The sequence below is a fragment of the Paramisgurnus dabryanus genome, chromosome 23 (genome assembly GCF_030506205.2).
Source record: "Paramisgurnus dabryanus chromosome 23, PD_genome_1.1, whole genome shotgun sequence".
Taxonomy (NCBI): Eukaryota; Metazoa; Chordata; class Actinopteri; order Cypriniformes; family Cobitidae; genus Paramisgurnus; species Paramisgurnus dabryanus.
This window is the reverse complement of record NC_133359.1, coordinates 6,428,689-6,447,510: the sequence shown is the minus strand read 5'-3', so window position 1 is coordinate 6,447,510 and position 18,822 is coordinate 6,428,689. Positions and strand designations below refer to the sequence as shown.

The 18,822-nt window shown below is 36.6% G+C and overlaps 4 protein-coding genes across 4 annotated transcripts in view; 1 reads left to right on the top strand and 3 right to left on the bottom strand.

Annotated features, from left to right (window-relative positions):
- The window catches only part of ccdc33 (coiled-coil domain containing 33), a 56,504-nt gene extending 55,295 nt beyond the window's left edge, over positions 1-1,209 (top strand). The window contains exons 14-15 of the mRNA XM_065292432.2: positions 415-531; positions 914-1,209. Coding sequence (XP_065148504.1) covers positions 415-531; positions 914-976 — 180 coding nt within the window. The 3' untranslated portion in view covers positions 977-1,209. The remainder of the gene's footprint in view (positions 1-414; positions 532-913) is intronic.
- Positions 1,210-1,450: 241 nt separating this feature from the next.
- On the bottom strand, positions 1,451-6,622 carry LOC135781589 (cholesterol side-chain cleavage enzyme, mitochondrial-like). The gene is made up of 9 exons (XM_065292166.1): positions 6,348-6,622; positions 4,833-4,988; positions 4,557-4,756; positions 3,600-3,803; positions 3,103-3,263; positions 2,847-3,013; positions 2,687-2,765; positions 2,411-2,602; positions 1,451-2,021 (listed from the first exon to the last, which is right to left on the bottom strand). Exons 1-9 carry the CDS (start codon positions 6,617-6,619, stop codon positions 1,899-1,901), a joined length of 1,554 nt encoding a protein of 517 aa, XP_065148238.1. The 5' UTR covers positions 6,620-6,622; the 3' UTR covers positions 1,451-1,898.
- Positions 6,623-6,730: 108 nt separating this feature from the next.
- stoml1 (stomatin (EPB72)-like 1) lies at positions 6,731-10,834 on the bottom strand. The gene is made up of 7 exons (XM_065292165.2): positions 10,528-10,834; positions 10,321-10,427; positions 10,091-10,240; positions 9,758-9,961; positions 9,275-9,488; positions 8,527-8,721; positions 6,731-7,699 (listed from the first exon to the last, which is right to left on the bottom strand). Exons 1-7 carry the CDS (start codon positions 10,691-10,693, stop codon positions 7,500-7,502), a joined length of 1,236 nt encoding a protein of 411 aa, XP_065148237.1. The 5' UTR covers positions 10,694-10,834; the 3' UTR covers positions 6,731-7,499.
- A 1,467-nt stretch (positions 10,835-12,301) lies between these two features.
- Positions 12,302-16,850, bottom strand: nr2e3 (nuclear receptor subfamily 2, group E, member 3). The gene is made up of 8 exons (XM_065292433.1): positions 16,272-16,850; positions 15,849-15,999; positions 15,604-15,707; positions 15,268-15,522; positions 13,459-13,640; positions 13,125-13,365; positions 12,936-13,041; positions 12,302-12,851 (listed from the first exon to the last, which is right to left on the bottom strand). The coding sequence occupies exons 1-8, from the start codon at positions 16,357-16,359 to the stop codon at positions 12,719-12,721; spliced, it is 1,260 nt and encodes a 419-aa protein (XP_065148505.1). The 5' UTR covers positions 16,360-16,850; the 3' UTR covers positions 12,302-12,718.
- Between the last annotated feature and the right edge of the window lie 1,972 nt (positions 16,851-18,822).

The window sequence follows — 18,822 nt, the reverse complement described above, 5'->3', positions numbered from 1 at the left end:
CATGTGAGTTTGAGTCCAGGCCTGAGATTGGATCGGTTTTATTTTATTATTTGATATTGTCGAGGTCTTTCTCCTAGAGAGGATCTGCTAAAGAGGCAAAGGTAAAAAAAAATTGTATTTATAAAAAAGGGATATCTTACATGCTAACACATTGACAAGAGTTGTTTTGAGTTTTTATTTTATTTTATTAGTATATGACAGAATAGGTACACAACTACAGTACGTAAAAAGTCAATATTTATAAATGTGACGACTGAATTAGCCAATCCAGAGATGTTCCAGAGACAGTAGCACCATTTCATGCTGTTGTTGCATCAAGGAAACTCCACAAAATTAGTCCAAAATTGATTGTATGTTTGTACCGGTAGTTAGAATACATAAGCATTTTTGTTGTGTATGTTTATTGTGTTTCAGCTTAAAGAGATCTCCAAACAGTGGGGTAAAGAGAAACAAGAGATGTTGATCAGCCTAAGTGAATATGAACATGGATTTGCCAGAACATCAACCATGATTTTTCATGACTTGCCCATGGTGAGTTATGTACAGGTTTAAAGCCCGGAGTATAGTCTGTTTTTACGTGTATGCGAACGTACGCGCATGGTCAAATGCACACACTGCAAAAAATGATTTTCAAGAAAAAAAATCTTAGTATTTTTGTCTTGTTTTCAGTAAAAATATCTAAAAATTCTTACATTTTTCAAAAATATCAAATTTTTGTGATTTTGTGCATAAACAAGCAAAGAAATCTGCCAATGGGGTTTTAAAAACAGTTCGTGGGCGCTCTTCTGAGCATACGCGTAAAATTTTTTTGCCATACTTCGGCCTTAATATCAAACATTTCTACATAGTTCATAAAAACACATTAACTGTATTCATCTATAAAAAAAGTCATTATTATTTAATTTTCTAATAGAAAAGTGTGACTGACTCTGTGTTGGGGCGTGTTCGACATGGACAACTGGACCCTCTGAAGTGACAACGTCATATCACTGTATTAAAAAACTACGACATCATATCCCTGTATTTAAAAACTATTTCTCAAAATAATATTTTTTTATTAATGAAATAATACATCACAAAAGTGTAATGTATTTATATAAATGCTGGTACAATGTCAGAACTTTATTCCAGCCACCTTTACTAAAAAAATATCTAAATATTTGAATGTATTTCTTAATCTATAACAAACGGTGCTATATAGCACCAAAACTGTTGCTTTGGATCGTAACCATAGAAGAACCATTTTTAGTGCCATATAGCACCGGTGAAGCACCTGTGTAGAACCATATAGGGGCCATATAGCACCACTATAGCACCACAAATGGTTCTACAAAGCACTATATGGTTCTACACAGGTGCTTCACCGGTGCTATATGGCACTAAAAACGGTTCTTCTATGGTTACGATCCAAAGCAACAGTTTTGGTGCTATATAGCACCGTTTGTTTTTTTAGAGTGTATTGATCCAAAGTGTAAGGGGGAAGATGTGGAAAATTAAAACATTTCTTGCAATAATTATAGTTAAAAAACAATAAGACATCTGGAGAAACCAGTCAAAATTTTGAACCCCTGTTCATTCTTTTTTATTACTGTTTTCTACAATAATAGTATGCTGTTTTCTGTATTGGTTACTATCTTTCACCATCTAGTTTTACTTCTAGTAAAACAACATTTTAGCCTTTGGTTCAATTTAAATAAAATAAAAATGTGTTAAGTGAATAAAGTTATACGTGTTTTTAAAGTCCATTTTCAAACATTTAGGCATAAACATTTAAATCATAATATCTTTAGGATCATGAGAAACATTAATTTAGTCCAAAGTTTTGACTAATAGTATACTGAATCTGCTGTCCATAAAGGTCAGCATTCTAGTGACATCATTTCCTGTTTACAGCTGTGCTATGTGCCTCTGTGAAGTGGTTTGATTGTTAGCATTATGGGCTTTTCAGGAAGAATGATCAGCTCAAACGTGCTTCTTACTTCCACCTGTCTTTGCTTCTCAAACTTGAAGTTCTCCAGCATCTGTACACATACGAGATCACAAATAGCAAAATTAAGATTTGTAGTTAGGTTGTAATGCTGAGCTGATCAGGTAAAACAGATTTGCATATTGCAATAAAACATAAAACCATACTGCAAAATGATCTGGTTAAAATGAAACGTAAACATTAGAAAAAGAAGAGGGCTGAGAACTGAACCTTGGGGGACACCATGAGAGACTAAAGCAGGAGGTGCAGGAATTTTCTAAAAGATTATGATTTCATATGCTACTCCTTAATATATCATCTTATTTTATGTATTTTAATTCAAAATTAAAGCTCAAATATAAAAAAATATATGTATATATGTAATATAAGTGCATTGTGAATTGATGCTTTTCCAAGAGAATAAAGATTTGAAATGAAACATACATGAATAAGGAAGAGCTGCATCTCTGTCTCTGCGATCCTGCGACCGAGACACTGGCGTGGGCCGAACCCAAAGCCAAGACTCCTGAAGTAGTGGTTCTCGTTTCTAAGCCAGCGAGATGGCCGGTACTGCTCTGGATGCGGGAAGACCCGATGATCACGACCCATAGCATAGAGACCAAGCTGAACTAATGTCTGTTTAATAGAGAATACATTTATACAATACAAAAACATTTTCATCAATTTATTTAGTCATTTCCATCAGTGATGGGTACATACCCCAGCTGGAATGTGGTAATTTTGAATGACAATGTCTGTAGTGATGTATCTTTGTAGGCTTACTGCAACAGGATGTAACCTTAAAGAAGACAGTTTTTTTAATTGGACCTAAATCAATGATTACCCTTTTTTTAACATAATAATGTTTAACTTCACATACCTCAGAGTTTCCTTCAGAGCTCCTTTAAGCAAAGGAACCATTTTGAGCATCTGCACCATGTCACCCTTAGAGGCCACACGAGCAGCCAAGATCTCCGCCCGGATCTCCTCCTGCAGGTCTGGGTGGCGGGCCAGCTCGTACAGCGTCCACAGCAGCGTAATAGACGTCTATACACACAGAAGTCTTACAATTACGCATAAAAATTTATTTGAAAGCATGGATGAGATGAGGATTTAAGGTTGATGATTTAGCATACTGTGTCCACCCCTCCAGCCATCAGCTCGGTGATGCTCGCTTTAATGTCCTCAATGGACAGCTGGTCCAACATTAGAAGGCTGGCCAGCACGCCTGGATACTTCCCATCGGCTTCAGGAGCTTTCCTCAGCTGCCTGTAGATTCTCTGGATGCATCGATCCGCTGTTTTATTTAACAAATCAGTCATATGGATGCTGGTGCAGACAAGTTTATGCCAGCTAGCTCTGATTTGGCACTGTATTTGACAAATATTTATATGAAAAGTATTTAGTGATTCTCAAACGCTGGGCGTGTCCGCTTTCGGCGCTAAAACCACGCCCCTCACGGGAAAGCTGCAGTCTCTCTCAACTTTCTAATACCTACAACCTGGCAATTGTGTCAGGGGCGGGGCCATGCTTGGTGGCTTCAGTGTGTCATCGAGTCATGATTTATGAAAAAACTCATGTTTTTTCCTTTTATATTCCATTGTGTTTCTGTACACATCGGTTGCTCTTTTACCTTGGTTAAAGATGCCATCCCAGGCGTTAATGTGGTCTTTCCATATCTTGGCCCCTAGGCGACGAAGCAAAGCCGGCGGGAGGTACAGCATAGGGGACGTGGTCTTAAACATGAGGGTGATACAGTCGATGAAATGCTGGGCATCCGGATCAATGTAGTCCAGCAGCAGACCCAAGCGCTCGCCGTACAACACCACACTCACAGCTGACAGAAACAGACCAGAAATGGATGACGTGAGACTAATATTTATGCTTATATTCACACTTGATAAAATCACATGGGCTATTTAAAGGGACATTCCACTTTTTTTTGAAAATATGCTCATTTTGCAGTTCCCCAAGTGTTAAACGTTTAATTTTTACTGTTTTGAAATCCATTCAGTCGATCTCCGGGTCTGGCATTATCACTTTTAGCATAGCTTAGCATAATCCATTGAATCTGATTAGACCATTAGCATTGCGCGAAAAAATAACCAAAGAGTTATGATATTTTTCCTGTTTAAAACTTGACTCTTCTGTAGTTACATCGTTTACTAAGACAGACAGAAAATTAATAGTTGTGATTTTCTAGGCCGATATGCCTAGGAACTATATTCTGGCATAATAATCAAGGAATTATTACTGTTGCTGCTGTAACATGGCTGTAGGAGGCGCAATGATATTACGCACTGCCCGAAAATAGTCCCCTGCCATTAAAAGGAAATATTTTTAGCGCAATGCTAATGGTCTAATCAGATTCAATGGATTGTGCTAAGCTATGCTAAAAGTGGTAGCTCCAGACCCGGAGATCGGCTGAATGGATTCCAAAACAGTAAAAATCAAACGTTTAACTCTAGGGGAGCTGGAAAATGAGCATATTTTCAAAAAAGTGGAGTGTCCCGTTAATATTTAAGTGTACATGCACTATATGATCCAAAAAAAGAAGTAAAACAGCCTTTATTTGTAGAACCCAGCTTACATTCCAGTGCATACTTGAAGAGCTCATGGGACAGATCTGTGGTCCATTCATTTTGTCCACTTCTCTCGATCTTCTTATAAACACGGGCCACAAAGTCCTGACCGACTTCATCCAGCAGAGGCACAAAGTTGCCCTGGACCTTTGGAGAAATGACCTCCCGGTTTAAAATGATTCTATTATGTTTCCAGTCCTCTCCATCTCTGCGATAAAACAAATTTAAGTGTTAAAGAAAATTCCAGAAAACCTCAAATCACTTACAGAAAATATGATGCTTACTTGAGCAGTATGCCATATTTGCGGTTCCTGTAATCCCTGTAGGAGGTCCACGCTTCCACCCTGAGTCTTTTGGGATAATGACCCTCGGCTTTAAACAAGATAGCAGCATCTTCAGGTCTGATGATGTTCACACTTTCATAGTATCCAACTTTTTCCCTGTTCAGATTGAAAGAGGTTGTAGGCGGCCGATATCAGGGAAACAACCAAACAACCAAGTACATTATTGCTCTCTATAGTATTTTACCCATTTGGATACTGTACAAAGTGTATCCCATGCCACAAAAATCTTAGCAATGGCAATAGTGAAAAAATCATTTCAATTATTATGTTCAGGTTTATTGTACTTTATTGTTAACACTATTTGTATAATATTTGATTGGAAGAATTTATGGACTAAAATATTATTAATCATCATAATAATTAATAATCCAATCATAAATAAAAATATAAGAACCAGAATGTGTGCGGACCCTGAATACACAATAGACTATGATATATTTTTTAAATCACTCACAAAAATCAATCCCACAAATCTATTGTAGTATAGTTTAATATTCACAGATACTATAGTAAAAGATACTATAGTGTTTTTAACCTTATCAAACCATATCTAAAAACTAGTGTTTTAAATCTTACCATAGTAAATATTAAAGTATACTACAGTATTTACTACAGTATGTCAATTCATTATAGTTCACTGCAAAAAATTATTTTTAGGAAAAAAAATCTTAGTATTTTTGTCTTGTTTTCAGTAAAAATATCACAAATTTTTTAAATTAAGATGCCTTTTTTATGAGCAAAACGACCCAAGAAAATAAGTGTAGTTTTTAGACCAAAAATATCAAATTTAAGTGATTTTGTGCATAAAACAAGCAAAAAAATCTGCTAAGGGGGTAAGCAAATTTTTCTGTAATAATTCTTGAATTCAGTGTTTAAGAAAAAATTTTGTTTTTTTTCTTACCCAATTGGCAGATTTGTTTGCTTGTTTTATGCACAAAATCACTTAAATTTGATATTTCTGGTCTAAAAACTAGACTTATTTTCTTGGGTCGTTTTGCTCATCAAGAAAAAGCATCTTAATTTAAGAATTTTTTGACATTTTTACTGAAAACAAGACAAAAATACTAAGATTTTTTTTTCTTGAAAATCATTTTTTGCAATGTAGTTAATGCTACAGAATAATGTATACATTAATAAAGTTTAGTAGTTATACTACAATTTACTACTGTTTAATATATTAAATACTATACCACAGTTTGTCAAATCACTATAGTCGATACTACAGAATAGAGTAGTGCACATTAATAAAGTGTAGTAATTACTATAATTAAACTACAGTTTACTATAGTAAATACTAATGTATACTATTTTTCCATGTGGGATAACTGGTCATTCTGGAATTCACTGTAGAAATGTTCTAGACTTTTTCCAGCTCTGAAGTCAAGATCTTCCAGTTTTCCCAACTCCCTGTATATGCTCATGCAGTAAAGCAAACCCCCAAAAATGACATATTACCTGTAAATAGGACCAAACATATTGAAATTGTGCACCATAATCCGATGAATATTCCTAAATCCATCCATTTTCCAAAAAGTATAGAGATTTGCCAGACTGTTCTTCCATAGCCCAGGTATTTCATTGTATGGCCGAACTGTTGAGTTTTCCCCGGCATACAGTGCTTCTCTAACAGCAGGTACATTTCCAGAGTGATTGCTTCTTATAAGCGACAGTTCCTTTAGTGTGGAAAGAAACTGAGCCAAACGGCCGCTCAGACTCCACCTGGCCATCTGATGCCTCTCTCTCTTTCTTTGTCTAATGAAAAGTGGTCTTTATACGACTTCCTACTCAAGTCAAAAATGATATAGGGGTGCACCAAGGACGTATGCTGAGACCGCCCACATTTTCCACTTGATTTTTATCTGGTAGAAAAAATGGGCAAGAAAGTCTAACTAATCCTTCTTTGAACGAGAGGCACAAGCCATATCTATGGACCAGAATATCAAGAGACTTGATACAAAACCAAGCACATATTATTTAAGGATAAGTGTAAGAGCCATTTAATCCTAGGGTACATAAAAAATATACTTAAATGCACCTTAAGTTGCTTTAGATGAAGAGTCTGCCAAATGCATAAATGTAACAACATAGTTTTCAAAGTTACATTTCCGTTATATATAAGCAGTACTGCACATGCTAAGTCAACATACAGTATTTCTGCATCAATGGTATAACCACACTGCAAATGAATTCTCTGGTGAATTAACCTTGTAATAGTTTTCTCTGTAAACAGCTGTGCGTAGGGTCCAAGGGTAGGCGAGGTCAGAGGTCAGCTTCTGAGAGACACACAACCTTGTGCAACAAGGCTATTCACCTAAGCATAAACACTTTCTTTAAGCAAACAAATACAGACAAAAAGTAATCTCATTAATCAGTAATAAATAGATTTATACAACACTAGACAAAATTATAAACGCAATAAGTGAGTGATAAAAATGATACTGAAACAACAAGAAATGAAATGCCTTATATAACCATTTTGAATATGAAATGTTTTTATAACTTAATAATTATTGTAATAGTTTAAATCTCAATTTTACCAATAGGTGTATATTTTGTCAAATAAATTAGATCGATATAAATATATCAGAGTGAATATGATCAGTCCTTTCATGTGCTCTTGAGGAGTCTAATAAGAGTTTCGAGCTTCATGGCGGTGTTCAGATCTCCATCTACTCGCAGTCGACGGCTGCTGTAAGCGGCAAACGGCGCCAGGTCCCCCTGAAACATGGCCAGCAGATCCTGCTCGCTCGCGCTCAGAGAAACATCTGGATCTCTCGGCAAGACACCCACACCACATGCTCCACGACCTCGACACAGACACACAAAACCATAAGGCAGTTTTCAGGACATTTCACTATAATATACAAATCAGTCTAGAGATGACTCATTCTCCACTGGTACAATCGGTCCAAATCCACCCAATTATTACATTTTTTTTTTTTTTTGTACTGTCAGGTTTCATATACTTTGAAAAATGAATGACGACTTCAATTTTTATTCTTTGTATTTTGTGAAATGTTATGTTAGTGTTGAACTTTTTGTGCATTTAATCCATTAACATTTAAAAGTATTCAAATCCATCTAAAACCATTTTTGGTGCAACAGGATTAGAAAATGACACAAGCAAGAATTGATCTAAATGCAGTAAAATATGGCATGAGACTATATCACTTTATGGCTGCATAACGATTAATCGTGATTAATCGTTTGCAGAATAAAAGTTTTTGTTTACATCATATGTGTGTGTGTACTGTGTATAATAATTATGTATAAATAAATATACACACATGCATGTATAATTTTAAGAAAACAATATTTATAGATTAAATATTTATATATAATATAAATTATTTATAAATATAAAAATGTATATACACATGTAAATACGCCCTTAAATATCTAAATGTATGTGTATTTATTTATGCATAATTATTATACACACATATATGATGTAAACAAAAACTTTTATTCTGCAAACGATTAATCACGATTAATCGTTATGCAGCCCTAGATCCCTTATTATTGAATTAGCCAAAATATTTAATTTAACATGCAATTGGGCTTTGGGAATGACGTTCAAAAAAGCTGTACAGGGTAGATTTAGTGATCTCTAAATCTGTTCTTCATGTCCTACCTTCTGTCAGATCAACATAGTAGTTGTTGGTTTGTCCAGAGTCAGTGGAGATCTGAAAGCGATAACAGGCTTTGATCTGATGGACCAGTTCTTCATTCAGTACCGATCTGACCCGATCCAACAGTCCCTCCACACTGCTGTATTTAACATCTGCTGCAGGCGCTGAACTCAGCTCATCTGCAAAACTCACTGTATCTAAGAGGAACCAAAACATTATGTACTTTTTAATTATGTTGGCTTGACAAACTTGGATTGGAGTGCTTTCAATCAATCCCAATATATGATCTCTCTTAAAGGTGCAGTGTGTAATTTTTAGAAGGATCTCTTGACAGAAACACAATATAATATAAAAAACAACATTATTCAGGGGTTTATAAAAACCTTTTTATAATGAATCGTTATGTTTTTATTACCTTAGAATAAGAGGGTCCTCTTACATGGAAGTCGCCATTTTGTGCCACCACGTTTCTACAGAAGCCCTTAACGGACAAACTTTTTTTGTCTTCCATGATGACATGTTTTTCCGGTGGCGGCTACTGTAGCTTCTCTATGCGTTTCGAAAGCGAGGGCTGAGCCGTTTGTTGCAATACGTAACCTCACCACTAGATGCCGCTAAAATTTACACACTGAACTTAAGATTGCTTTAACATTTTTAGGCTTTACATTCTTTCCCAAATTCATCTGAACAGTTTTTTATTCTGATCTGTCCAAAATTAAAACGTGATTCGTGAAGGATTATAAATATTACCTTTACTGGTTTGAGATTCAGACGTCTGGCTCAGAAAATGCATGGCTAGTTGCTGTAAGGGCCCAGTAAGACCTTCTAACCCCGGGACAGATGGGGGCATAATAAAAGGTCCTCCTGACTGAGACCCTTCTGGTTCCCGAAGCACACCCTCCAGCAGGAGCTCAACACGGTCCACCTCCAGACCCCACGGCTTTGTCATCTCATTCATGTCCATCTGCATAAGCATGTTTAAAGTGAAATGTTGTAAAAATATTTTTTTCTACAGGCATGCAGTATCACCTGACATTGCAATTGCAATATTTATTGGCTTTCTGCACATTTTTTTCTGTGAAAGGGTGGAACATTTTAAGTATAGTTTTTTTCTAACATTTTTTACAATTACAAATTTATACAATGAATAGGCACGTTTTACTTTTTTGTTCAAATAATTGTTGTTTTTGGGTGAACTACTAAAGTGAATGGTAAAAATCTATTGTCTCTTACTCCAAGATGCTCTCCAAGTTTGATTCTCTCTCTCTGTATTTCCCTCAGGGTTTTTTTGTTGAGGCTCTGCATCATTGCGTTTTGTGCCGTGAGTCGAGTGGAGGCGTTCAGGTCCTGCACTGCCACCACTGACATCACTGGACTCCATATCCGAAACTGAATATCTGCTCCTACCGACACCAGACCGCCATCTTTAGTGGTCACCTGTTGGTAGAAAGGTACTTCAATATTTTTATATTTACATTTTAGCACTTTTTACACTGATCTGAGAATAGTTTTGTATTGCAGTTGTTTCATATAAACTTAGAGATTAGATGGTAAACTGGATTGTACCTTGCAGGGTGGAATGTTAAAGGCTCTGGTTCGCAGGTCGACTCTCTGCCACTGATCAATCAAGGGCAGAACCAGAACCACCCCTGGACCTTTTGGTGGACGTATCCGACCCAGACGAAAAACAACTATCCTCTCGTAGTTAGGTACGACCTGAATATAAATAATACGCTGCCATCAAAACTCTCCAAAGAAAGTAAGATCTAAATCTCTACTGATTATATGAAACTGACCTTTAAAACAAACCATCCAGATATGGGAAAGGTTATAAATGTGACCAGGAAAAGCAGGAACGTTACAATCAAGTTGCAAATCCAGGACAGAAATCCTTGAGATTTATCTGAGAAAGAAACAAACAATTTTTGTAGCTTTGATGTTTTCTATACACAATTTTTACATGAAAAGATAAAGATTTGCATTGTTTTTTCGTGTTGAGTTACCTGTGAAGTCATTTTGAGCGATTTTAGGCACATAATCGAATGAATGTCCTCTTTGATCACTCTGACTGTAAGTGAAGGCTGCATGTGAAAACAAACCCGGTGCATTACTGCACTCATCTCTCTGTGCAAGTGATCGATACTCATAATCTGTAGACTTGCCGAACATTTTTATGCTCTTTCATTAAATCAGCCTCGCTGCGTGATTGTTTTGGTGTATGTTGCTTGGAAACAGCGTATTTTAAACTCCATCCGTCGCAAGATGATCAAAACAAACAACACTTCCGCGTTCTGACGCATTTAGCATGACGTCATGCAGTGTAGACATGTGCCATTGCGCCCTCTAGAGTAACGGAGGTAAAATAACATGACAAAACGTAAAGAAGCGGGTGCAGTTATGGTTTGTATTTAAAATATTTTTGAAAAATAGTCGTCAAACATAAAAGTTATAGTAGATATAATCATAATTAAGAGCATAAAATATCCAGAATAAAATCGCTAAAGATATTGTTAATGTAAGCATAATAACAATGTACTTGCTGTAAATCACTTTATATGGAAGGCAACTACACAGTCATTATAAGCCTGGCTTGAAAAAGCTTAAGACCTCTTGTTTAAAGATAAGAATGTTGTCCTTTTGTAAATAGGCCTGTATTTACAATACATTCATATTGTTATCAATCCCATACAGCAAAACATAAATACGTTTCTCTGGCCAAAAATATAATTTAAATATATGCTAAATACATTTTGTAGAAAGTTATGCTCAATTGAATATATTTTTGCATTTGGAAATATATTTAGTTTTAACCTTCATATATCAACATATATTTCAAAATGTTTTTTAAGGGCAAGCAAATACATTTCTAATTTTACATCCCATATGTCAAAAAAATTTATATAAAATGTTTTTTTTGCCTAAATATATTTTAAATATATGCTAAATACAAATTAATTTTATAAATTTTTGAGGTTGAAAATATTTATTTGATTTTAATAGTTTTATTTATTTAAACAGGGACAGTGTAAATATACATTAACCTTAAGAAGGAGATATGCATTTTACCAAGTTGTAGCACTTGTTTTAAAACTGTTACGTTTACAGGTTCGTAATATAAACAAAGTTTTTCTTCCAGTGCGACGTAAATATATGCAGGGCTATATTTTTAATTGCTTTAAAATATATTTACTGTTAAAATATAGTTAGTACCGAGCCCCTAAGGTGACATTGGAGTAAAAAAAATGTTAAGTTTAGTTTCATGTGCTCACGTGAAAGTTTCATGTGCTCACGTGAAAGTTTCATGTGCTCACGCGAAACCTTTATATGCAGAATTTTTTTTAAGTTTAGTTTCGCGTGCTCGCGTGCGCGCACGATAGTTTCATGTGAGCACGCGAAACTAAACTTAAAAAAAAATTCTGCACATGAAGGTTTCGCGTGAGCACATGAAAGTTTCACGTGAGCACATGAAACTAAACTTTATTTAATTTTTGCTCCATGTGCCCTTATGGGCTCCGTAATTTTGGGATATGTTTACAAAAAATATATTTTTCACCAATATATTTGTATTTTTTAAAATATATTTCAACCAATAAATTTTTTGGCCATTTTTTGCATATTTTGAAATGTATAAAAAATATATATTTAAAAATATAATTTTTTTGTCGTATGGGATTGCATTGTATTTCAATTTGAGTTTATATAAACTCAAAATAATGTTAGTGTGATATTAAAATATACACTGAGAGAAGACAGGACAATGTAATAAGAAATACAGGATACATTTATTTATATGGCCTACAAAATAGAGGTATATATATTTTTAAGTATAAAGCATCCCATGTAGTAGCATCCCATTTTAGAGTCTTCAAACTTTGATTTCCATCAAATATTTTGCTAAAAAAATATTGCATTATACGAGCATTGGAAGGCAATCTGTATTCTCAACAGGCTGTGACAGATATCTAGGATTTTACATAAAGGAGATGCATAGACATGAGCAATGTTATGAGTATAAAAACTAACACAAATAAAAAGAGACAAAATACGACATAAAGAGATATAAAATATGCAAACTATGCAAAATAATGTGGCCTATATACATTTGAGCTTTTTAGCATTCAGGCAGATTCATTGGCTTATTAACTAGCATGGCAGTGAAGCAAAGCACCTAAAGTCCAGAGGATTTTACACTTCTCAGTTTTTGAACATATCACAGAGGAGTTTCTCCATCGGCGTGTTCCCGATGGTTCTCTGAAAGAAAAGCTGCTCGATTCTCTCTGAACTCACAAAATGTAGAGACGGGAGGAGAAGCAATAATCTCCCAAACCTGTGGACAAAGATTCAAATGAATAATCTGTATTCTGTCCTCTTTCAAAATCTCATGTAAGTCATTTCTTTATTATTTACTCACCTGGCGACTTGATTGGGGTATAAAGTGTGCATATGCTGAGCTAACAGCACCTGTGACTGATCTTGTAGGTTCTCCACCTGTTCTGGGTCTTTCAGTCCTCGTGTTTCTGTAACAGAAAGTGAAAATTATTCCAATTCCAATACCAGTTCTTTGCATTTAGTTGAATGGATTCAAATACGTCCCACACACCTGGCTTAAACAGGACAATGGCTTTCAAGCAAGCAAACTCAGTCGGATCCACTTGCAGGGGTCTGAATCGACTGAACACTTCTTGCAGGACCCTGACATCTGAAGCGGATGGGCTTCCCTTGCCCTGTCCTGGAGGTGAGAGATCAGGTAAGGACAACAGGGGACAGTTGTCCAAGGGCAAAGACCACTGTATCGCACACAGGAGAAAGAGCTCGCTCCACGCTTCCTCGAGCAGTATCACCTAAAACACAAAGAGAGGTGGGCTCAGGTCTGCTGTTTTGGATGGTACTCGCATGTCAGACAGCAAGATTTATCATACTCTTATGATTCTTACCTGATCTCTGAAAGGCAAATGGGAAAACACTGGCAGGTTCTTGGCCCATTTAACAGACATGAAGAGCAGACGGGCCGAGGTCTCGTACACACTTTCGGGAGCCCTTGTGGGGTAGAGAGCACTGCCGTACTCTGGAGAGCTTCTCTCGGGTTCATTACTGGTCACGTCAATGTTTTCATCAACTGCAAAGAGACTTATTGTTAAAATATTGCAAATATAATATAGCTTATAACCTGTTACCGTGGGTTCACAACAGCCGCGTTGAGGCGTCAAATTCGCGTCTACCACTTCTAGTTTGCCGCTTGAACATTTTGAGTTTACTCGTTTCATTCGCGCGTGAAATTCTAGTCATCGAGACATTCACGCGGAAATTCACATCATGGGAGGGGCCTCTGCGACTCCGCTTGCTTTCTGTAATCACGTCCCTACTAGAGCAAGCTCCTGATTGGTTTACGCGGCGCGTTTTTCCGGCAAAGTTCACATTTTTCAACTCGCGCGTTTCCCGCGACAACACTCTATTCGCGTCATTTCACGCAAACTAGATGTGCGAATGAGGCGGAATCGTGTCTACCACGCTGCGCTTAACGCCTCATTCGCACCGCGAGACCTTCAGACACGCGTCAACGCGTCTTCACATTGACTTAACATTGAAATCAATCGCGCTTGACGCCTTTAGCGCGGCTGGTCATTATGCTACGTACACACCAAACGTGGGGCATTGCGTTACTCACTCTAGATTACTCGTGGGATTTAACTCTGTGTCATGCGAATTTTTCGGTCGTGTTGAATGTTTTCAACTTGAACAAAGACGCGTTTGAAGCGAATAGCGCATGTTTTCGCGGTAAACGCGCCACCCATATCACGTCATTCGCATCGCCCCGCGTGTCTGACCGCGTCTTTGCATTGACTTTGTATGTAATCTACTCACGCAAATCGTTGAACTCGCGTCTGGTATAAACCCACGTTTAGACCAACACATCCACTTCTAATCCAGACTAGTTTATATTTGTTTGGTATTAGATGAGCATAACCATAATTATTTAGGTATATGCTAATGCAATTGAGCTGTTTAGGCTAGATAAGAAGCGTCATAACATATCTTCCCAGGAGCTTTGATAAGTAAGGGATAATGTAGAGGCAGCCGGTAGTTATTGGGAAATAAGCCCCGACAGTGTGATCAGGACCCGACACGAAGCGGAGAGTCTTGTATCACACTGAAGGGGCTTATTTCCCAATAACTACCGGCTGCCTCTACATTATCCCGCTTATTACACGGCTACTTGCCACATAAGAAAAAAACTGGACATGAATATGAATTTGAAACATTTTATTGGCATATTTGTTTTAAATTAACATTTTTATCCTTCCGCGAAACTTTGCACAGATGCATAAAATGATCGTAATACCTTATTAAGATCCTCTGCTTCATACTTGTCTGTCTCCATTTTTTTCTCTTTAACCAGTCTTTGAGAAGTTTTAATGCCCATTCTGTATTTTTTTGTGTGTTGGCTTCGTAGCTGTCATGCTCTATTTTGTCAAGATCAGTCTCAGTAAGCTGTCTGTGTCTTGTCGTGGTTGTCGAGTGTTGGTCACAAGATGGCGCCAAACAGACAGTAATCTTTATTGATCTTTATTGGCGCGGAGCGATTTTACTCGTGTAAGTAGTCCGGCTATGCGTTATTATTTTGGAGCGGTTATTATTTGAAAAGAACGAACCTGCAAATGTCTCAACTGACCAATCAGAATCAAGCATTCCAGAGAGCCGTGTAATAAACACAGATAAATGTTTGTCTGGTTTAAGCTCCTCACCGTCTTCTGGCTCCAGTTTGGCGCAGGTCTCAGCCGTCATGAGGCTGGCCATGAAGCGATGCCCGTTTTTGGGACTGCTGGAGTGCTGGTTGGTATCTGTGGAGCTGATGATGGGGATCGAACGGTTGATGACAGAGCAGGTTGAAGAGGACGTGGGCTCCAGAGTGGTCGCCAGGTGCTCCTTATCTTTGTCAACATCCAAAGCGTCTAACCTGACCTGAGCCGTACTGCGTGGCTGACGTTCATTCTGAACAGCTGAGAGATGGACGGAGAAGTTGAGAAGATTAGAAATGAGTTGAGAAGATAAATGAGGAAGTAAAATAGATGCATACTCACCATCCTTGTTCATGCCAGCCTGAAGGCATTTCTTCAAGCGACAGGCCTGGCACTGATTACGATGGGCTTTATCCACGGGACACATACCGGTACCAGCCTGACATCTGAAAAAGTCATATTTATGTGAACCACAAAAGTGATGCCGCATTTTTGGTTCTCCAAAGAACCATTCAGAAAGTTCTTAAGATGTTTAAGGTTCTTCATGAAACCACCTTTATTTTTAAGTATACATGAGTTGTTCTCACCTGTAGATGAGCCTGCGTCTCACGCTGCGTTTGAAAAAGCCACTGCATCCATTACAAGCATATATACCATAGTGTTTCCCACTGCTGGTGTCTGAACAGACTTTGCACAGAAGTCCTGAGTTTAGGATTTTGCCAGGAGCTGGACTTCTACCTGCGAAAGCACAGTAAAGCTGTTTACCATTTATAGTTGATCAATTACAAATTACCAAATCTCTGAAATTAGGACCTAGTGTTGAAATATTGCCTAAATAAACAATGTTTGAGAAGATCACATTTTAGGAGATTTGGTCAAATGTTTTGCGATGTTTAATCATTAAAACAAACATTTATGAGCAGGCACTGGCCAATAAGTCCATGTTTACAAGTGCAATGGTTCATTAGACACTTGTTGCATGTTAATTTTTAAAAGGAAGTAAAACTTACCCTCGTGTCTGTCATCTGTAGAGTTTCTCCTGGAAGAATCTGTGGATGATGCAAATGGCATGGACATTTCAGACATTGGATCCTCCATTCAATATATTGGAGAAGTTTCCAAAGAGCGCCCTTGTAAAGATCTTGCTTTTGAAATCTGATGATGAATCCACCAAAAGTTCTTCAGTAAATCTTTTGGTCCTTATGGAGATCTCTGTTTTGGGTTCAGTGTATCTCTGTCTGACTGTCACCTCTTCATGGTGTGCTTGGTGATGCCAAACAGTGAGTGACTCTAAGTCCACCGTGGGCTCCCTAAAGGAAGACAAGGGGATTAGTAGCAAGCGCTGTGTAAGCAAGTGCCTATTTGTCATCCCTCTTAATCTTTACTGTCCATCTAGGGTTGGATCAATCCGTCACACTCAGTATTAGCTCCATACACAACGAGTGTGGAGAGAAATGAATAAACAATAGGATTTGGGTTGAGTCATGTCTCTCAATCTCTCTCTCTTTCCACTATTTGCTGTTTCCTTCAAAAATGACCAGTCAAGGTCACAAAGAATTACGAAGAATGTGCCGATTGGGTATCAATATTGATTTATTGAGTTTTTGTTATTCAACTGTGATGCAAAAGTGATTCCTTACTTATATGGAATAATGGGGGGTCCCGCCTCAGCCCCCCTGCCTAAAAGGTGGAAAAGTTTAGGGGTCTCAAAAAAGATATTTTTTAGCAAAAGTGGTATATAAATATAGTTATATAGTCAATAATGTTACCTAAAGTAATCTGGTTAATTTAGCCATTAATAATTCATATTTTTACGTAAAGAGCACCTATGGTCCGATTCACGATTTTACAATTCCTTTGGTGTGTAAGTGTGTATTAGTACATGTTTAACGATATGCAAAAGGTACAAATCCCAAAGTAAACAATGACGCAAGTTATTGTCTCCAATGTAAGTTTCTTTTCTTTAAAATTTTAAATCTTTAAGATTGACTTTTAAATCAACTGAGATGTTCAGGATCATTTTGGTCAGGACAAAATCTGACAAATATGAATGGTTTAGCCCATGTACATCATGATAATAAATAAATGAACAATCTTATAAAGACAGTCTGGAGAGAACATCTGCTATACGAGATTCCCCAGTAAAGTTTTGTGATTTCATCATTATTTAATCCTCAACTGTCCACCAGTTAAACACAGGCAATAATAATCTGCATTGGCTCCAGTAGCCCAAATCTGCTGGATTTAAATCTTGTCATTACTCAGAAAAAGATGTTCAGTAATGTGTCAGACAATGATTGACCGTGCCATGTTTTCCTACTGGATAAATCAACTAAAGTCATTTCAGAGCAGTTGACAAATAACATGAGTGTTTATCATTATGTTTTAACATTAGATATGTCATATATTCTAGGATACGATTTATGCAAATAAATAAGGAAAAGTGTACATTGTAGGTGTGTCTTTTTAAGTTTATACAGTGTTAAAAATTATGTTAAATCAACATATCTTTTTAGAAGTTATGTCAACTTGTCACAAGTCAAAACTTCATACTGCATTTTTTTAACAGTCACTGGCTCAATGTACAAATTAAGAGTTTGGTTCCAAAACGCAATAAACGCCATTTAAAACAAATAGTTACAGCCAAAATCAGTATTATATCAGGTCAGTATTAAGTAAATTCTTAATTTTATGCAAAATCCGATATCCGCTGTGTTATTCTGTCATCTTTTTTACCTTTTTTCCAAAACGCGATAAGCGCCAGTCCTCCTTCACTGCAGGATGCAATAAATCCGCTCAACAAATCACAGCGCACTATTTCACCATGTAAACAACAATGCATCTTTTTTACTCAAAGTCAACGAAAATCGAGCAGTACCAAAATTTTTTACAGCTAATCGCTGTCAAAAAAAGTTTAGCGACGATGTCCTGAGGATGACAGCAGCAATGACAGTGTTATTAATATGAAGTAAGTGTTTTGATTAATGCCATTAATGTTTATTTTTTTTAATCAGTGTATACCAATAGTCAACTAAATGAATATAACATGACAAAGATGAATGCACATTTATATATTAATTCAATAGATTTATAGCTTTTTGAAAAAAAACTTTGTCATGGATTCATTGCATTTTGCCGAAAAAATTATCAGTTTTATAATAAATCTTTGAAAATCAAATTATGCAGTTAAATTTTTTATGTTATTATAACCTAAAGATGCTATGTGAAAGTTTGTAACAGAAAATAGTGGTTTTCATCTTGTCACTTTCTTGGTATAGAAAACAATTTTTTACAGAAATTAGTCAAAATGTATTTATTGCGTTTCTTCAAATATTAATTTCTGTTATTACACTGTCAGAAAAGAGGTACAACAGCTGTCACTGGGACGGTACCCTTTAAAAAGGGCCCAATATGTACCTTTGAGGTAATAAAATGCACCCTTTAAGTATAAATGTGAACTTTTTAAAAAGGGTACTGCCCTGACAGCTACCTGTATTGTACCTATTTTCTGAGAGTGTATTATAATATGTACTATTATGTATGTAATAAAAATATAGGGCT